The following is a 21989-nucleotide window of genomic DNA, read 5'->3' as shown; positions in this document are numbered from 1 at the left end:
ACTAGCCTATGAAATCCATGGGGCAGGAGTTTTATTTTTATTCATCTTTGCAAATACAGGACTTAACATAGTATCTGACATTTACTTGATGTTTATTAAATATTTGTTGAACAAAGTAAATTATGTTTCTACGTATGATGGTTTCTAAACACCTAATCAAAGTGCCTAGGGGGTCTAATTACAATACCCATTTGCACAAAAAATTGAGTTTGATCCAATTCAAAGGTTTAATGCGAACCTCATTATTATTTTTCATCATCATAGGTGGAAACACTTGACAAAAAGTTATCCATCTATGAAGAGTCTGCTCAAGTACAAGTGACAACTGATTTGATGAATAAATGAATGGGAAACAAGCACATGAAGGGAAAAGAGAATACATATGACAGCATTTTTCTCTGGAGGAAAAATGAAATGGCAATTTCCAACTCTTTTTTTTTTTTTTTTTTTTTTTAATTAGAATGTCTCTTTAAATGTGACCTGGAATACATGGTGAGATTTTTCTAAGGACTGATGTTAAGGGAAACTCCTCTGAAATTATAAAAAAAAAAAAACCAGGGATGGTTTATTTATTTTTATAACAGGTAAAGTATTATTAATTTTTTTATAACTTAAGTTTACATTCATATTTTCTGAAAATGTCTTGGTTTCTACTGATACCAATAAATATCTCAACATTCTACCTTTAATAATAAACAAAACTATTCCATTAAAATTGTTCTGAAATCACATAGTTAATTCCTGACTAATCCCCTACTCTAGTGAGTTTTCTAATCTTTCCTTTATTGAGGAGTAAAAGAAAAACAAACGGTTTAAGCCTAATGATATGCATATCTAAAAGAATGTGAACCAAAGACGTAGGATAAGGGCAAACTGTATAATAACAATCCTTGTCTAAGTGGGGACACAGACAAAAGAGCTAAAATCTGGCACCAGTAAGTTAGCTGCCATTATTTTTTATAATTTAATGGTTGAAGAAGAGCACAATTATGTAGTAAAAGGAAGAATGTAAATCTTGAGACCTTAATCCTATTCCTTTTCTGCTATTCTGAGTTTGAGTTTCCTTGACAAAAAAATTAGGGTGTTTGTGCTCTCTACTGTTCATTGTAGTTTGAATATTTTATGATTCTATAAAGTTTTTTATTTATAAAATTAATTCTGTTGTGTTGTTTCTTTCTGCATAACAAATTAAGAAACTATATTTTATTCAAATTGCACTAAATACAACTTCTCTTTTTGGTGTTGGGGAGAAACCACAAGCTTTATTGGCTGGAAGTTCTCCTCAGGAGCCTGGTCTTCTGGAACTGGATGCCTAAATACAACTCCTATGCTGAATTTTTAGAAATGGAAGTTGTTAATTAAAAACAAAATACTGGGGAATGCTACCTTTCCGTTGTCTTAGTATCCATGGATAAATTAATATTTTTTTTACATTTTTACATTTAAATACAGGTTTTCCAAACAGAAAAAGATGATTACAAGACATATTAGTTGTCTCCCATTTCTGACAGAAAGGACATCATACAGACTCAGAGTTAACTACTATCCTCACTCAGTGCTGAGAGCCCTTTCTTTAGTTTGCAGTATTGGTATTTTCATGGACAGCAGAAACACAGCTGATTTTCTTCCTTTTTTTTTTTTTTTTTTAATGAAAAGGCAGTTTCATGGATTTTACTCTGTATACTGTTAAGGCTGAACCCTTAGCCTTTTTCTTATTGAGTAGAAATAAGAAAAAAAAAGAATGATGATAACTGTAATAATGGTTAATAATCTTTCTTTTTCAGGAAAACTGTGCATTAATGTTACATGAATCTTATTTGGAAAAAAATGAAGAAAAGAAAGGGCAATGGTCAAATATAATAGTACCTCGGTAATTGATGATTTCTGTCCCAAGCACCGGAGTCATCTCCAGGACTGTGATAAAGGCTTTGTCCATAGATGTCAGAGGAAAAGGAGACATACGATGTCTTCTAGCCACCTTGGTGATATCGACAGCACTGTGACCTAAACAGTAAGATAATTAACTAAGAATATGATGCTGTAACACTGATTAAAAAGTGGCAATGACTTATAATATACAACTCCCAATTTCAAATGTCCCCAGATGAAGATTAGCAGGTAAGAAACTGTTTCTCCTGCCTCCAAAATATAGCCTGCTCTGGTGGAACATTAAATTAAGTTAGCAATGTTACATCATGTGTCAAAACCCAGTGGCTGCTCCAGACATGTTCAATGAACTGACTTAAAGGCACTACCCCAAAGGGTTTTCATTCTAAGACTAATGACATTGTCATAGGCACCTAAGAAAAATATATACAAAGTTGCTTATACTATTAATATGTGATTTCTTCTCATGGTCAATCAAAATCGCAAAATTTCCAAAGTTTGAAAAACCTTAGAGATTATTTAGTGCTACACAGAATTTTCTATTCAAATTGTGGGTGAACACTTAAAAAAGGATTGAAATATAAACTTATTTATAACTCATTTTCATTGAGGTCTTGACCTACTCATTCAAATATAAAAAAATCATTCACAACCAGTGTAACTAGGCAGAATGATATTGCTGCTTCTGCTTCTTATTCAGCTTTATAGGTCTCAGATCAGATAGTTTTTTTTTGTGATAGGCTGCACTTTATGGTGCAAACTGGATATAATCTTACAAAAGTTTCTTTTAAAAATATGTTTAGTTTCTGAGAAGAAAATTCTACTTTTTAGTTACATAGGTTTTATCTGTTGAATATGCTTTGTAATAGGCATTTTCTTATTAAACAGCAAGTTTGATGATCAGTGATACACATACCCATTCAACAAATATTTACTGACTGCATTTTATGAACCAGGAACAGTTAGGGACTCGGGATACTGACAGTAAAATATACCCTACCATGAAGAATATAACAGTCCAGCAGAAAGGTAAGAAAATCAAAGAAAGAGAAAGAGAACAAGAAAGAGAAAGAGGAAGGAAGGAAGGAAGCAAGAAAAGAAGGAAGAAAGAAAAAGAGGGTAGTAAACCACCTGATGGTTCTGTTAAGTTTTATTTTTTTATTTTACTTATTTTATTTACTGTTCCAGGATACATGTGCAGGATGTGCAGGTTTGTTACATAGGTAAACTTGTGCCATGGTGGTTTGCTGCACGGATCAATCCACTACCTAGGTATTAGGCCCAGCTATTCTTTCTGATGCTCTCCTTCCCTGCAACCCTCTGACAGGACCCAGTGTGTGCTGTTGCCCCCCCCATGTGCCCATGTGTTCTTGTTGTTCAACTCCCACTTTAAGTGAGAACATGCAGTGTTTGGTTTTCTGTTCCTGTGTTAGTTTACTGAGGATAATGGCTTCCAGCTCCCTCCCTGTCCCTGCAAAGGACATGATCTCATTCCTTTTTACGGCTGCATAGCATTCCATGGTGTATAGGTGAGAGGTGACAACATGCTAGCAGCCCCCATTCGCTCTTGGCACCTCCTTGGCCTCGCGTCCACTCTGGCTGCACTTAAGCCCTTCAGCCTGCCGCTGCACTGTGGGAGCCCCTCTCTGGGCTGGCCGAGGCCAGAGCCGGCTCCCTCTGCTTGCAGGGAGGTGTGGAGGGAGAGGTGTGGGTGGGAACTGGGGCTGTGGGTGGCACTCGCGGGCCAGCACGAGTTCTGGGTGGGCGTGGGCACGGCGGGCCCTGCAGTGAGGGGCTTAGCCCCCAGGCCAGCAGCTGCGGAGGGTGTGCTGGGTCCCCCAGCATTGCCAACCCACGAGCGCCCGCTCGAATTCTCGCTGGGCCTCAGCCGCCTCCTTGCGGGGCAGGGCTCAGGACCTGCAGCCCGCCATGCCTGAGTGACCCCCCCCACCCCCACTGTGGGCTCCTGCCATGACAGGTGCCACCCCCTGGTCCACAGCGCCCAGTCCCATGGACTGCCCAAGGGCTGAGGAGTGTGGGCACGTGGCGTGGGTCTGGTGGGCAGCTCCACCCACGGCCCTGGTGCGTGATCCACTAGGTGAAGCCAGCTGGGCTCCTGAGTCTGGTGGGGACTTGGAGAACTTTTATGTCTAGCTAGAGGATTGTATATGCACCAATCAGCACTCTGTGTCTAGCTAATCTGGTGGGGACTTAGAGAACTTTTATGTCTAGCTAGCGGATTGTACATCCACCAATCAGCACTCTGTGTCTAGCTAAAGGATTATAAACACACCAATCAGCACTCTGTGTCTAGCTCAAGGTTTATAAATGCACCAATCAGTGCTCTGCGTCTTGCTCAAGGTTTGTAAATGCACCAATCAGTGCTCTGTGTCTAGCTAATCTAGTGGGGACTTGGAGAACTTTTGTGTCTAGCTAAAGGATTGTAAATGCACCAATCAGCACTCTGTGTCTAGCTCAAGGTTTGTAAACGCACCAATCAGCAACCTGTGAAAACGGACCAATCAGCTCTCTGTAAAATGGGCCAATTGGGAGGATGTGGGTGAGGTCACATAAGGGAATAAAAGCAGGCTGCCCAAGCCAGCAGCAGCAACCTGCTGGGGTCCCCCTCCATGCTGTGGAAGCTTTGTTCTTTCACTCTTCACAATAAATCTTGCTGCTGCTCACTCTTTGGGTCCGTGCTGCCTTTAAGAGCTGTAACACTCACGGTGAAGGTCTGCAGCTTCACTCCTGAAGCCAGCAAGACCACGAACCCACTGGAAGGAACGAACAACTCCAGCCGTGCCACCTTTAAGAGCTGTGACACTCACTGTGAAGGTCTGCAGCTTCACTCCTGAAGTCAGTGAGATCACGAACCCACCAGAAGGAAGAAATTCTGGACACATCTGAACATCTGAAGGAACAAACTCTGGACACACCATCTTTAAGAACTGTAACACTTGCCGCGAGGGTCCGCGGCTTCATTCTGGAAGTCAGCGAGACCAAGAACTCACCAATTCTGGACACATAGGTACCACATTTTCTTTATCCAGTCTATCATTGATAGGCATTTGGGTTGATTCCACGTCTTTGCTATTGTGAATAAATGCTGCAATGAGCATACGCATGCATGTATCTTTACAAAGGAATGATTTATATTCCTTTGGGTATATACCCAGTAATGGGATTGCTGGATCAAATGGTATATCTAGTTCTAGGTCTTTGAGGAATCACCACACTGTCTTCCACAATGGTTGAACTACCAACAGTGTAAAAGAGTTCCCATTTCTCCACAGCCTTGCCAGCATCTGTTGTTTCTTGACTTTTTAATAATTGCCATTCTGACTGGCCTGAGATGGTATCTCATTGTGTTTTTGATTTGCATTTCTCTAATGATCAGTGATGTTGAGCTTTTTTCCATGTTTGTTGGCTGCATGTATATCTTCTTTTGAGAAGTGTCTGTACATATCCTTTGCCCACTTTTAAATGGGGTTATTTTTTTCTTGTAGATTCTGGATATTAGACCTTTGTCTGAGGGATAGATTGCAATAATTTTCTCCCATTCTGTAGTTTGTCTCTTCACTCTGATGACAGTTTCTTTTGCTGTGCAGAAGCTCTTTAATTAGATCCCATTTGTCAATTTTTGCTTTTGTTGCAATTGCTTTTGACGTTTTTGTCACGAAATCTTTGTCTGTATCTTTGTCCTGAATGGTATTGCCTAGATTTTCTTCTAGGATTTTTACAGTTTTGGGTTTTACATTTAAATCTTTAATCCATCTTGACTTAACTTTTGTATAAGGTATAAGGAAAGGGTCCGGTTTCAATTTTCTGCATATGGCTAGCCAGTTCTCCCAGCACCATTTATTAAATAGCAAATCCTTTCCCCATTGCTTTTGTCAGGTTTGTTGAAGATCACATGGCTGTAGATGTGCAGTCTTAGTTTTGAGTTCTATATTCTGTTCCACTGGTCTATGTGTCTGTTTTTGTACTACTACCATCTATTTTGGTTACTATAGCCTTGTAGTTGAGTTTGAAGTCAGATATGTGATGCCTTCAGCTTTGTTCTTTTTGCTTAGGATTGTCTTCATTATATAGGCTTTTTTGGTTCCATATGAACTTTAAAGTAGTTTTTTCTAATTCTGTGAAAAATGTCAAGGGTAGTTTAATGGGAATAGCATTGAATCTATAAATTACTCTGGGCAGTATGGCCATTTTCATGATATTGATTCTTCCCATCCATGAGCGTGGAATGTTTTTCCATTTGTTTGTGTGCTCTCTGATTTCCTTGAGCAGCAGTTTGTAGTTCTCCTTGAAGAGGTCCTTCACTTCCCTTGTTAGCTGTATTCCTAGGTATTTTTTCTCTTTTTAGCAACTGTGAAAGGGAATTCATTAATGATTTGGCTTTCTGCTTGTCTACTGCTGGTGTATAGGAATGCTTGTGATTTTTGCACATTGATTTTGTACTTTGCTGAAGGTGCTTATCAGCTTAAGAAGCTTTGGGGCTGAGATGATGGGGTTTTCAGATATAGGAGTATGTCATCTGCAAACAGATGGCTTGACTTCCTCTCTTCCTATCTGAATACACTTTATTTCTTTCTCTTGCCTGATTGCCCTGGCCAGAATTTCCAATTCTGTGTTGAATAGGAGTGGTGAGAGAAGGCATCCTTGTCTTGTGCTGATTTTCAAGGGGAATGCTTTGAGCTTTTTCCCATTCAGTATGATATTGGCTGTGGGTTTGTCATAAATTGCTCTTATATTTTGAGGTATGTTCCAACAATACCTAGTTTATTGAAAGTTTTTAACATGAAGGGAAGTTGAATTTTATCAAAGGCCTTTTCTGTGTCTATTGAGATAATCATGCGGTTTTTGTGTTTAGTTCTGTTTATGTGATAAATCTCGTTTATTGATTTGCATATGTTGAACCAGCCTTGTATCTTGGGGATGAAGCTGTCTTGATCATGTGGATAAGCTTTTTGATGTGCTGCTGGATTCGGTTTGTCAGTATTTTATTGAGAATTTTTGCATCAATGATCATCAGGGATATTGGCCTGAAGTTTTCTTTTTTTGTTGTATCTCTGCCAGGTTTTGATACCAGGATGATGCTGGCCTCATAAAATGAGTCAGAGAGGAGTCCCTCCTTTTCAGTTGTTTAGAATAGTTTCAGAAGAAATGGTACCAGCTCCTCTTTGTACCTCTCGTAGAATTCGGCTGTGAATCCATCTGGTCCTGGGCTTTTTTTGGTTGGTAGGCTATTAACTACTGCCTCAATTTCAGAACTTGTTATTGTCTATTCAGAGATTCAACTTCTTCCTGGTTCTGTCTTGCGAGGGTGTGTGTGTCCAGGAATTTATCCATTTCTTCTAGATTTTCTAGTTTATTTGCATAGAGGTGTTTATAGTATTCTCTGATGGTTGTTCATATTTCTGTGGGGTCAGTGGTGATATCCCCTTTATCATTTTTTATTGTGTCTATTTGATTCTTCTCTCTTTCCTTCTTTATTAGTCTAGCTAGTAGTCTATTTTATTAATATTTTTTCCAAAAAAAAAAAAAACCAGCTCCTAGATTCATTGATTTTTTTAAGGTTTTTCGTGTCTCTATCTCCTTCAGTTCTGCTCTGATCTTGGTTATTTCTTGTCTTCTGCTAGCTTTGGCCTTTTTTTTTTTCTTTTTTGCTCTTGGTTCTCTAGTTCTTTTAATTTTGATATTAGGACGTCAATTTGAGATCTTTTAACTTTCTGATGTGGGCATTTAGTGCTATAACTTGCCCTCTTAACGCTGCTTTGGCTGCGTCCCAGAGGTTCTGGCACGATGTCTCTTTATTCTCATTGGTTTCAAAGAACTTCTTGATTTCTGCCTTGATTTCGTTATTTATCCAGGAGTCATTCAGGGGCAGGTTGCTTAATTTCCATGTAGTTGTGTGGTTTTGAGTGAGTTTCTTAACCTTGAGTTCAAATTTTATTGCACTGTGGTCTGAGAGATTGTTTCTTCTGATTTCAGTTGTTTGGCATTTGTTAGGAGTATTTTACTTCCAATTATGCAATCTTTTTAGGAGTAAGTGCCATATAGCACAAAGAAGAATATATATTCTGTTGTTTTTGGGTGGAGAGTTCTGTAGATATCTGTCAGGTCCACTTGATCCAGAGTTGAGTTTGGGTCCTGAATATCTTTGTTAATTTTCTGTCTCAGTGATCTAATATTGACAGTGCAGTATTAAAGCCTCCCACTATTATTGTGTGGGAGTCTAAGTCTCTTTGTAGGTCTCTAAGAACTTGTTTTATGAATCTAGGTCCTCCTGTATATTTAGGATAGTTAGCACTTCTTGTTGAATTGAGCCCTTTACCGTTATGTAATGCCCTTGTCCTTTTTGATCTTTTTTTTTTTTTGGTTTAATGTCTGTTTTGTAAGACTTTAACACTAGGATTGCAACCCCTGGTTTTCTCTGCTATTTGCTTGGTAAAATTTCCTCCATCTCTTTATTTTGAGCCTATGTGTGTCTTTGCACATGAGATGGGTCTCTTTAATACAGCACATTGATGGGTCTTGACTCTTTATCCAGCTTGCCATTCTGTGTCTTTCAACTGGAGGCATTTAGCTCATTTACATTTAAGGTTAATATATGTGTGAATTTGATCCTGTCATCATGAGGCTAGCTGGTTATTTTGCAGACTTGTTGATGTAGTTGCTTCGAAGCGTCATTGGTCTGTGTACTTTAGTGTGTGTTTGTAGTGGCAGGTATTGGTTTTTTCTTTCCATATTTAGTGCTTCTCTCAGGAGCTCCTGCAAGGCAGGCCTGGTGGTGACAAATTCCCTCAGTATTTGCTTTTCTGAAAAGGATTTTATTTTTCCTTCACTTTACGAAGTTTAGTTTGGCTGGTTATGAAATTCTGGGTTGGAAATTCTTTCTTTTAAGGATACTGAATATTGGCCCCCAATCTCTTCTGGCTTGTAGGGTTTCTGCTGAGAGGTCCACTGTTAGTCTGATGGGCTTCCCTTTATAGGTAACCTGGCCTTTTTCTCTGGCTTCCCTTAATACTTTCCCTTCATTTTTACTTTGGAGAATCTGATGATTATGTGTCTTGGGGATGACCTTTCTTCTCATGGAGTATCTTACTGTGGTTCTCTGGATTTCCTGAATTTGAATGTTGGCCTATCTTGCTAGGTTGGGGAAGTTCTGGATGATATCCTGATGTACGTTTTCCAACTTGGTTCCATTCTCCCATCTCTTTCAGGTACCCCAATCAGTTGTAGGTTTGGTCTTTTTACATAATCCCATAGTTCTCAGAAGTTTTGTTCATTCCTTTTCATTCTTTTTTCTCTAATCTTGTCTGCCTGTCTTATTTCAGCAAGATAGTCTTCAAGCTCCGAAATTCCTTCCTTCCCTTGGTCTATCCAGCTATTGATACTTGTGGTTGTATTATGAAGTTCTTGTGTTGTGTTTTTCAGCTCCATCAGGTTATTTATTTTCCTCTCTAAACTGGCAGACTGGAGCTGCAGTGATGGCAGCCGTCTCTCCCCGCAGGAGCTCAGTTGTCTTGGCAGCAGGCAGTTGCAGTGATGGCAGCCACTCCTCCCACTGGGAGCTCAGTCATCTTTGGCAGCAGGAAGCTGCAGTGATGGCAGCCGCCCCTTCCCCTAGGAACTTGGTTGTCTTAGGCAGTCTCCACCTGAGCGGCTGCCAAGAATCTGCACAGTTCTGTGCTTGGGAACCAAGGCCTGGGTGGTGTGGACTTATGAGGGGAATCTCCTGATCTGTGGGTTGCACAGATCCATGGAAAAAGCACGGTTCCCCAGGCAGGGTAGCACAATCACTCACTACCTCCCTTGGCTGGGAGTGGGAGTTCCCCTTCCCCTGTGTGGATCCTGGGTTGGCTGTCACTCCACTCTACTTTTCCTCACTTACCATGGGTTGCACCAACTGCCTGGTCAGTCCTAGTGAGAGAACCTGGATACCTCAGTTGCTGGCATAGGATTTACTCGCTGTTTTCATTCTTCTACGTGGGAGCCTCCAACCGTAGCTGTTTTTAGTTGGTCATCTTGGCCCCTCCTTGTTTTCTTTTTTTTCTTGTTGCTTGGAAATTGCAGTATGGTTATCTACTGGCAGGAATAATCTCTTCCATCACTAAAGTAATGTTATACCTTGTTTATATTTGTCTTCTGGTATCTATCACTCTCCATCTTATGCTATAGATATTTAAATATTTGCCTTACCTCTGCTAGTAGATGGTAAACTCATTGAAGACAGAGCCTATGTCTTATTAATCTTTGTATTCTCTGTCACTTTTAGAATAGTGCCTTCCTTACACTTATAGTAGATACTCAGTAAATACTTGGGGTATTTAATGAATGGCAAATCTTTCAAACAAAGTCCAAAATTGGGAAGCAAAAAGTAAAGCAGTGCTTTCTGCTGTCGTTTTACTTCTCTAAGCCACTGAATATTTATAAAGTCTTTGTCATAAAGTGATTACCTCACCGGAAAAATAATTTGTACTTTTTTATAGACCTATAGTATAAACATTTTATTTAAAATTTATTTTTAATTGGCAAAAATTTTATATATGCATGGTGTATACCATGATGTTTTGAGATATGCATACATTGTGGAATAACTTAATTGAAGAAATTAACATACTGTGGTGCTATTGGATTGATACCGGTCCTTGGTTAAACTATTTGCATGTTAACACAAGGACCTTTGGATATATAACAAATTAACTAAAAGCAGTGTCTCAAAGGAGGAGTATTGTAATTCTCTGGCACATCAGCAGGTAGGGTTGTGTGTGCATGCATGTGTGTGCGTGCGTGCGTGTGTTTTCAATATCAATTAAGCACCTTTTTATGTGCCACAAGGCTTCTTCCCACTCAAGACTCACCCCAAATTATACAGTAATTAGCTACTTCGCCAATAAAAAAACCTACTTCAGCCGGGTGCGGTGGCTCACGCCTGTAATCCCAGCACTTTGGGAGGCTGAGGTGGGCGGATCACGAGGTCAAATGATCAAGACCATCCTGGCCAACATGGTGAAACCCCGTCTCTACTAAAAATACAAAAATTAGCTGGTCGTGGTGGCGCACGCCTGTAGTCCCAGCTACTCGGGAGGCTGAGGCAGAAGAATTGCTTGAACCCAGGAGGCGGAGGTTGCAGTGAGCTGAGATCACGCCCCTGCACTCCAGCCTGGCAACAGAGCGAGACTCTGTCTCAAAAAAAAAAAAAAAAAAGTTGTCACAGACTTCTCTTATTTTGTAAATTACAAACCCAAAGCACTTCTTACTGTCTTGGGCCATTAGAAAACATCCTGGCTAACACGGTGAAACCCCGTCTCTACTAAAAATACAAAAAAATTAGCCGGGTGTGGTGGTGGGCGCCTGTAGTCCCAGCTACTCCGGAGGCTGAGGCAGGAGAAAGGCGTGAACCTGGGAGGCGGAGCTTGCAGTGAGCCGAGATGGTGCCACTGCACTCCAGCCTGGGCGACACGGTGAGACTCTCTCTCAAAAAAACAACAACAACAACAACAACAACAACAACAAACTTAATCAGCAGGAAGAAGGACCAAAAAATGTTGATTGTTTCTCTTGTTGATTGTGACTGTAGAACAGAAGTTTGTTAGAAGAGAAAAAAAATTGAGAAAAAAGTATGCACTTTTTCCTCTTGAAGGCCCCAGTGAGTTATCACCTAGCAGCCGGTAGCCCATAAAACCCCTTTAGGCAGAAACAGGAAAGGAAGGAATGAAACATTTTAAAAAAGGTAAGGTTATAATGAAAAATAAGTTTTATTTTTGGATAGAAAAAATAGTTTCCTATGAAGCAAAACTATTTCATGGCCACAGATATATTCTGATAGCTACCTTACAAATGATTACTAATGGTCACAAAGAGAATCTGCGAGGGCATTAGCTTTATTAAACTCATATGTATTACAAAACATGTGAAAATACATGTCCCACTGAGAAGATCATAGCATTCAAGGGAATACTCACTTTAATTTACAATAGTAAAATTACCTGGTGATATCACTGTTACTGTTAATTTGCAGGTAGACTAGCTTGTTTGGTAAAAATAAACTACAAGGTTCTTTAGGATATAGGATTTTTTTTTTTTTTTTTTTTTTTTTTTTTTGAGACGGAGTCTCGCTCTGTCGCCCAGGCTGGAGTGCAGTGGCACGATCTCGGCTCACTGCAAGCTCCGCCTCCCGGGTTCACGCCATTCTCCTGCCTCAGCCTCCCGAGTAGCTGGGACTACAGGCGCCCGCTACCACGCCCGGCTAATTTTTTGTATTTTTAGTAGAGACGGGGTTTCACCGTGTTAGCCAGGATGGTCTCGATCTCCTGACCTCGTGATCCGCCCGCCTCGGCCTCCCAAAGTGCTGGGATTACAGGCGTGAGCCACCGCGCCCGGCCCAGGATATAGGATTTTTATTTGAGAGTTGGGGCAGAGGTAGGGGAGGGAGTCTAGACATCTTCCCCACTATAGCTGTCTGAACTGAGCTAAGGAGCTAAGAGTGACAGACTGAATTATTATAACATCTAAACTGACAGCATTCCCCTGCAATGGGTTTACTTTTCTTAAGTAGATGTGTAGGATTAAAGCTATTCTAAAGTGGGCACAAATTGATGCTACAGGTTTCTCTAATGAGCCTACAGTTCCATAAGTACAACTTAACTTGTCTCTTATATTTTCCAGTTTAGTCCAGAGATGAGGTTGACTATATTTTAGTTCAGAATTTTTGCAGAGGAAGTAATAAAAATGTTAGTGAGATTTCCTATCCTCCATGGTGCAGTTATAATCACTGAAAAGACTATGTAAGAACTCAGTGCAAAATGAATAGGGGTTCACTCAGGATTGTCATCATCAAAGACATGGTTAAATACTAATGACACTATCTATGATGTAGAAAGCCTCCAAAGGGTCACAGAAAGTACAAATGGATTCCTTTCTACTGAGCAGAGTAACAATATGGATCTTTGTTATCTATCAGTAACCTTTTTTTGTGGTGTGGTCATCTTGAAATGGAGCTATTTATACCAATGAAATTATTTTTCTCAGTTAAAATGCATCCTCTTAAACCAGTCAGTTCTTAATATACAATGTTTCATCTTGGTTTTGAGACAGGGTCTGGCTTTGTTGCTCAGGCTGGAGTGCAGTTGCGTGATCACGGTTCACTGCAACTTTGACCTGCTGGCTCAAATGATCCTCTTGTCTCACCCCATCGAGTAGCTGGGACCACAGGTGCACACCACCATACCTGGCTAATTTTCTGATGTTTTGCACAGATGGGGTCTCCCTATGTTGCTTAGACTGGTTTCAAACCCCTGGCCTCCCAAAGTGTTAGGATTACAGGTGTGAGCCACCATGACCTGCCTTCCCTGAAAATCCATTTTTAAAATGAAAAGGAAATGGGTTGGGTGCAATGGCTCATGTCTGTAATCCTAACACTTCGGGAGGCTGACACAGGTGGACTGCCTGAACTCAGGAGTTTGAGACCACTCTGGGTAACATGGTGAAATACTGTTAAAATACAATACTGTTAAAATACAAAAAATTAGTCATGCATGGTGTCAGGAGCCTGTAGTCCCAGCTACTCGGAAGGCTGAGGCACGAGAATTCCTTGAATCCGGGAGGCAGAGGTTGCAGTGAGCCGAGATTGCACCACTGCACTCCAGCCTGGGCAACAGAGTGAGACTCTGTCTCAAAAAAAAAACAAAAAACAAACACACACACACACACACACACACACACACACACACACAAAATAAATGAAGAAAAGATGCCTTTGATCATAGGAGAGAACATAGCAGAAACAAGATGTTCTGATGTTCATGCAGGTCCTTCTTGATTAAATTCAGAACCTCAAGAAACTTCATTTTTCAAAACAAGCAGTAGAAAGGCTCCCTAAACTACATAAAGTGTAAATCATTATTCATTTTTTGGATATACTGCAAATATCAGGAGACTTGTTCTGTTCCTATTAATATTACTGCCTCTATTCCACATGGTATTTGCAGCTTCAATTCCTTGTATTTCTATTTCCTGGATCTTTCTGAAGAGCAAACCGCCTAAGATAAGGAATAGCTTTCCTAGGAAACTTAAAGAGCAAAGATAGGTAATAGTAATATGGTCAGCTTAAATAGTTAGGGTCCTTGGTAATTTAAAGAATGTGTGTTCAGATATACAAAGCATTTAGACTTTCATATAACTCTCTCCAATTAGGAGAAAGTGGTTCCAAAGCTCTAGGGAAACACTGGCAATGGTAGAGTTTGTAGGCTCAGGACTACAGGGCACTTTGTACATCTGAAAATAATTTTCATATTGTCTTCAATCTAATAGTTTTACAACTTTTCTACTTGCTTATTCAAGACAATGAGCCTCACAGCATTTCTGACAAAACCAAAAAAGCATAGCTGAAAGAATTATTATTTACTAGGACTGAATAAAAAATATGGAAGTTCTCCTGAGATTTCTGTACATAAAGATGATAAAATAGGCATTGCTGTCACAAAATGTTAGCTTCATAATTTATATCAATAGTTGATTATCACTTACAGGATAAAATTTCAGTTCCTTAGAATAGTATATAAAACCCTTATTTGCTTTCTTTTCAGTCTCATCTCTCATTATTCCATCACTCAGAAAATTGATAATATTGTAGATATCAGAATACACTGTACTATTTCATAGTTTTCTGCCATAGCATATGATGCTCTTTCTGCCTAGAGTAATTTTTCTCTCATCCTTTTATTTTCCTGGGAAATTACAACTCTTCCTTCACAACTGTTTTCAGTAAGAAAGTGCTCAAATAATGATAGGAACATGTCAAAAGGATCTTGGAACGAGATTGAAGAGCTCCCTTTGGCTAAATCTGATACAAATTTATCATCAAAATAAATTAGAACAGTAACATATTTTAATCTATTTAATAAAATAAAATAAGAATTTATGAATATATACTAAATATAAAAATGATTTAAATAAATTCTTCCTTTAAAAAAAAATCGAGACAGAATGTCTGGGTCACAGCTGAGTCAAGGGAGAAGCAAACCCAGATTTTAGGGTTGGGTCTCTATTAATATGTAATATCTATGAGGTATCCAAGTCCAGAAACCAACTTGCCAGTTCTGTACAGGATTCTGTATGTAGATCAAATCTGGGGTTTCTAAAGTTAAGAATTCAGGCCTTGAAAATGAATTAGATCTACCTGAACTTATTTTAAAAAGAAAGAGAGGAAAGGAGAGAGACAGAGAGAGAGACACACACAGAGAGAGAAAGAGACAGATGCACAGAGAGAGAGAGAGTGACAGAGAAAGAGAGACAGAGACAGAGAGATGGACAGAGAGAGAGAGACAGACAGAGAGAGAGAGACAGAGACAGAGAGAGACACTGAGACCAAGAGAGGGAGAGACAGAGAGAGAGAGAGACAGAGGCAGAGAGAGATGGACAGATGGAGAGAGACAGAGACACAGACAGAGAGAGAGACAGACAGACACTGAGACAGAGGGGGAGACAGAGAGACAGAGAGAGACACACACACAGAGACAAATACAGAGAGACAGACAGAGAAAGACACACACAGAGAGACAGAGAAACAGAGACAGAGAGAGACAGAGACAGAGAGAGACAAAGACAGACAAGAGAGAGAGACACAGAGAGAGAGACAGAGAGGGAGACAGAGATAGAGAAAAAGAGACAGAGAGGGTCTTAGGCCTCAGGCTTAGGCCTCATAGCAAAAAGCTGAAACAACTTCTGGGATGTTTTTCAAAGAGCCAGTTGTTCCACAAGGGGCTGTGGGTAGTTGTGGAACTTGAGAGAAGTGTTTGGAGATACATATTTGAGACAGAACGGACAGGGCTTGGTCATGGGTCCTTTAGGACACGGGGAAATACAGATTGGGAAAATCCTCCCAGAATCCTAGGTGAACAGTGGTACAATTTATTGAGACGGTAAGTCTGGATCACAGGTGAGTCAAGGGAGAAGCAAACCCAGATTTTAGGGTTGGGTCTTTATTAATAGGTAATATCTATTAGGCATCCAAATCCAGAAATCAACTCATCAGTTTTGTACAGGATTCTGTATGGAGATGAAATCTGGGGTTTCTAAAGTTAAGAATTCAGGCCTTGGAAATGGATTAGATCTACCTGAGCTTATTTTAAAAAGAAAGAGAGGGAGGGAGAGCAAGAGAGACAGAGAGAGAGAGACAGAGACAGACAGAGACACACCAACAGAGAGACAGAGACGAGAGAGACAGAGAGAGACAGAGAGAAAGAGAGAGAGACACAGAGAGGGAGACAGGAGGAGGAGGAGGAGGAAGGGGTACTCAAGAAATAATTACACATATTTTATAATGCTTTTGATGCCATAAACGGTGGCTGGGGTATGCTTTTAAAACAACAACAACAACAAAAGCAGCAGCAGCACTCATGGAGTTCTGGAAAATAAGATGTTATAAAGTATAGTTTACATCAACCGGCTCTTGCTATACCTTGAGAGATTCAGAAAAGTGCTAGTCAACAACAGAAGAAAACACCAGCTAACATGTCCTGGGGAAAATATACATCTTCCTAAAAATTGGTGAATTCTACTTCACCTGGAAAGAAATAAGAAAAAGAAAAAATACCAACAAAACAAAACGAACAAACACGGGCTAAGGCATTGTTTCTGGAAATATTAAGTGAGCAAATTACTATTGTTTATTTTTTGTTTTTTTTTTGAGACACAGTCTTGTCTCTGTCACCCAGGCTGGAGTGCAGTGGTGCGATCTTGGCTTGCTGCAACCTCCACCTCCTGGGTTCAAGCAATTCTCCTGTCTTAGCCTCCCAAGTAGCTGGGATTACGGGTATGTGTCACCATGCCTGGCTAATTTTTGTATTTTTAGTAGAGACGGGGTTTCACCATGTTGGCCAGGCTGGTTTCAAACTCCTGACCTCAGGTAATCCACCCACCTCAGACTCTGAAAGTGCTAGGATGATATGGGGGATATCACCACTAATTCCACAGAAACACAAACTACCATCAGATAATAGTATAAACACCTCCACACAAATAAACTAGAAAATCTAGAAGAAATGGATAAATTCCTGGACACATACACCCTCCCAAGTCTAAGCCAGGAAGAAGTTGAATCCCTGAATAAACCATTAACAAGTTCTGAAATTGAGGCAGTAATTAATAGCCTACCAACCAAAAAAAGTCCAGGACCAGATGGATTAATAGCCGAATTCTACCAGAGGCACAAAAAGTAGCTGGTACCATTCCTTCTGAAACTATTCTAAACAACAGAAAAAGAGGGAATCCCCCCTAACTCATTTTATGAGGCCAGCATCATCCTGATACCAAAACCTGGCAGAGACACAACAAAGGAAAATTTCAAGCCAATATCCCTGATGAACATCGATGCAAAAATTCTCAATATAATACTGGCAAGCCGAATCCAGCAGCACATCAAAAATCTTATCCACCATGATCAAGTCGGCTTCATACCTGGATGCAAGGCTGGTTCAACATACGCAAATCAATAAATGTAATCCATCACATAAACCAAACCAATGACAAAAAACATGATTATCTTAATAGATGCAGAAAAGGCCTTTGACAAAATTCAACAGTCCTTCCTGCTAAAAACTCTCCATAAACTAGGTATTGATGGAACACATCTCAAAATAATAACAGCTATTTATGACAAGCCCACAGCCAATATCATATTGAATGGGCAAAAACTGGAAGCATTCCCTTTGAAAACCAGCACAAGACAAGGATGACCTCTCTTACCACTCCTATTCAACATAATATTGGACGTTCTGGCCGGGGCAATCAGGCAAGAGAAAGCGATAAAGCATATTCAAATAGGAAGAGAAGAAGTCAAATTGTCTCTGTTTCAGATGACATGATTGTATATTTAGAAAACTCCACTGTCTCAGCCCAAAATCTCCTTAAGCTGATAAGCAACTTCAGCAAAGTCTCAGGATACAAAATCAATGTGCAAAAATCACAAGCATTCTATACCCTAATAACAGACAAACAGAGAGCCAAATCATGAGTGAACTCTCATTCACAATTGCTACAAAGAGAATAAAATACCTAGGAATACGACTTACAAGGGATGTGAAAGACCTCTTCAAGGAGAACTACAAACAACTGCTCAAGCAAATAAAAGAGGACACAAACATATGGAAAAAACATTCCTTGCTCATGGATAGGAAGAACCAATATCATGAAAATGGCCATACTGCCCAAAGTAATTTATAGATTCAATGCTATCCCCATCAAGCTACCATTGACTTTCTTCACAGAATTGGAAAAAACTACTTTAAACTTCATATGGAACCAAAAAAGAGCCCACATAGCCAAAGACAATCCTGGGCAAGAAGAACAAAGTTGGAGACATCACGCTACCTGACTTCAAACTATATTACAAGGCTAGAGTAACCAAAACAGCATGATACTGGTACCAAAACAGATATACAGACCAATGGGACAGAATGAAGGCCTGAGAAATAACACCACACATCTACAACCATGTGATGTTTGACAAACCTGACACACACAAGTAATGGGGAAAATATTCTCTATTTAATAAATACTGTTGAGAAAACTGGCTAGCCCTATGCAAAAAACTGAAACTGGACACCTTCCTTACACCTTATACAAAAATCAACTCAAGATGGATCAAAGACTTAAACATAAGACCTAGGACCATAAAAATCCTAGAAGAAAACCTGGGCAATACCATTCAGGACATAGACATGGGTAAAGACTTCATGTCTAAAACACCAAAAGAAATGGCAACAAAAGCCAAAATTGACAAATGGGATCTAATTAAACTAAAGAGCTTCTGCACAGCAAAAGAAACTAAAAAATTTAGAAACTAAAAAGAGTGAACAGGCAACCTACAGAATGGGAGAAAATTTTTGCAATCTACTCATCTGACAAAGGGCTAATATCCAGAATCCACAAAGAACTCAAACAAATTTACAAGAAAAAAAGAACCCCATCAAAAAATGGGCAAAGTATATGAACAGACACTTCTCAAAAGAAGGCATTTATGCAGCCAACAGGCATATGAAAATATGCTCATCACCACTGGTCATTAGAGAAATGCAAATCAAAACAACAATGAGATACCATCTCATACCAGTTAGGTTGGAGATCATTAAAATGTCAGGAAACAACAGATGCTGGAGAGGTTGTGGAAAAATAGGAACACATTTACACTGTTAGTGGGAGTGTAAATTAGTTCAACCATTGTGGAAGACAGTGTGGCGATTCATCAAAGATCTAGAATTAGAAATACCATTTGACCCAGCAATCCCATTACTGGGCATATATCCAAAGGATTATAAATCATTCTATGATAAAGACACATGCACACATATGTTTATTGTGGCACTATTCACAATAGCAAAGACTTGGAACCAACCCAGATGTCCATCAATGCTACACTGGATTAAGAAAATGTGGCACATATACACCATGGAATACTATACAGCCATAAAAATGGATGAGTTCATGTCCTTTGCAGAGACATGGATGAAGATGGAGACCATCATTCTCAGCAAACTATCACAATATCAGAAAACCAAACAGTACATGTTCTCACTCCTAAGTGGGAGTTGAACAATGAGAACACATGGACACAGGAAGGGGAACATCACACACCAGGGCCTGTTGGGGGGTGGGGGGTTAGGGGAGGGATAACATTAGGAGAAATACCTAATGTAGGTGATGGGTTAATGGGTGCAGCAAACCACCATGGCACATGTATACAAAAGTGCACCTTCTACACATGTACCCCAGAACTTAAAGTATAATAAAAAAAATAAAAAAAAAGAAAGTGTTTGTATTTTGGGCAAATACCAATAAGGCCCAAAGTAGAGCTATGATGCCTTTCTCATTTTGAAAATATGCTGGCCTGAGAATAAATTCTTCCTTATAACAGAAGGTCAGCTGTTACATGAAGAAATATTGGAATTAGAAAATCACCACTTGGCAACCATCTAGTAATAATTGGTTTAGGGAAAAATAATCAGTTAATGCTAAGACTAGAAGGTAAAAGCCTCAAGAAAAACAAAACATATTTGTCTGGTCTCAAAGTATATCCCTACAAGATATTTATTAACTGTACTCATTAACTACAGTGGAGAAATCTGGCAGACACCCTTTTAGCCAAGTGATCAAAGTTAATATCACCAGTAATAGGATAAACTGACATCATGAGCCCCCTGATAAGATGCACTGAGAAAGATACATTTCTTTCTCAGTGCATCAGATAAGATGCACTGAGAAACATCACATTTGAGATATTCCTGACCAAATGTATAACAAGAATTAAACCATTAGGAAACCTGAGAAAAATATAAATTTGAGGGACATTGTACAAAATAACTGAGCTATATGCTTCAAAAATATAAAGGTAATGAAAGACAAAGACAAACTTGAAGACTTGTTCCATATTAAAGGAGTCTACAGAGACAGGATAACTAAATGTAACGCATGATTCTGGATTGAATCCCAGATCAGAAGAATGTTGTCTCCTTTGTTATAAAGAACATTATTAGAAAAACTGACAAAATGTAATTTGAATAAGATTACATAATAGTATTGTGGCAATGTTCATTTCCTAATTTTCATAATTGTACTGTGGTTATGTAAGAGAACGTCTTTTTTATTTGCCATCCCTCCAGATTTTTTTGGAAGGAAATACACATTAAATTATTTAGGGGTAAAGAGGCATCATGTCTGCAATTTACTCACAAGTAGTTTGGGATAATATGTATATTAATTTATAGAGAGAAATGATAAAGGAAATGTGACAAAATGTTAACATTTGGGGGAGTCTGGATGAAAGATATACAGGAATTCTCTATACTATTCTTGTAACATTTCTGAAGTTTGAAATTATTTCAAAATTTCAAAAATCACTTTCATCAATAGTCTCTCCTTTCTGAAACAATGCACGTATGTCTATTTTTGCACTGAGGTACTATAAAATACTCAATTTTTAGGACTTCTAATTGCATATTATATTAACCACATATCTCACAGTAATTATACTTATTTATATACATGTCCATTTTCTTAACTAGATTATCACCTCTTTGAGGAAGAAAAAAAGGCCTTAACATCAAGGTCCAAAGATGTTATGCACACAGTACAGTCTAGATTATATAGACTGACAAAGTAGAACGGTTGTATAGATAAGCAAACACTACTTACAACTTCAAACTTTATTCTGGTCAATATAGGGCACTTTGTTAAACACAGTGAGTGAGGTTTTGTTTTGTTTTGAGACAGGGTCTTGCTCTGTTGCCCAGGCTGGAATGCAGTGGCTTGATCTCAGCTCACTGTAACCTCCACCTCCTGGGCTCAAGGAATCCTCCCACCTCAGCCTCCTGAGTAGCTGAGACTACAGCATGTGCCACCACATCCAACTAATTTTTTAATTTTTGATAGAGATGAGATCTCACTATATTGCCCAGACTGGTCTTGAACTCCTGGGCTCAAGTGATCCTCCTTCCTTGGCCTCCCAAAGTGCTGGGATTACAGGCACAAGCCACTGCACCTGGCCTGGGAGTATGTTGAAATAAACAAGATGAGATTCCTATCTTACACAGTCTTTCAAGGAACACACAAATCAGGCTGTGTTTTAAGGAAAAATAACAGACTATGTGTATGCTTATGTTTTAAAGTACAAACAAAACACTATGTAAGATAACAAAGAAAAAGCAACAGCTAATTCTGATGGGACAAACTATAAGGCTTTACAGGCGGGATCTTTAAACAATGAGAAAAGGGAGAAGAACATATGAAACTGGAGAAAATATGAACAAAATTACAAAGATCTGAAAGTACTTTTAGAGAATGCAAAATTGCCCAATGAAGCTGGAGGTTGGAGGTGAAGAGTATGAAATATAAGGTATAAGGCTGGTCAATTCAGTTCAGGACAAATTTTGGAGGCTTAGTACTATGGAAAATGGAGAACTATTCAAGATTTTCAGTAGAAAAGTAGTATGTACTTTAAAATGTAATACTTGACTGATGGAAGACTGTCAGGGAGCAAGAGACTGAAGATAGGAAGAGCAATTATTATGCTACTGCAATCCCAAAGGAGAATGATGCAG

At 39.3% G+C, this 21989-nt stretch overlaps 1 protein-coding gene across 26 annotated transcripts in view; it reads right to left on the bottom strand.

The window, feature by feature from the left end:
• GPHN (gephyrin) overlaps positions 1–21989 on the bottom strand; it is a 675135-nt gene that overhangs the window by 121560 nt on the left and 531586 nt on the right. For all 26 annotated transcript variants that reach the window (XM_034937122.3, XM_034937124.3, XM_034937127.3 and 23 more), the window contains one exon: positions 1867–2004. In XM_034937122.3, coding sequence (XP_034793013.1) covers positions 1867–2004 — 138 coding nt within the window. The remainder of the gene's footprint in view (positions 1–1866; positions 2005–21989) is intronic.

This window comes from Pan paniscus, chromosome 15 (assembly GCF_029289425.2).
Source record: "Pan paniscus chromosome 15, NHGRI_mPanPan1-v2.0_pri, whole genome shotgun sequence".
In the NCBI taxonomy this organism is placed as follows: Eukaryota; Metazoa; Chordata; class Mammalia; order Primates; family Hominidae; genus Pan; species Pan paniscus.
The sequence above is the reverse complement of the archived record's forward strand: the minus strand, read 5'-3'. Positions and strand labels throughout refer to the sequence as shown.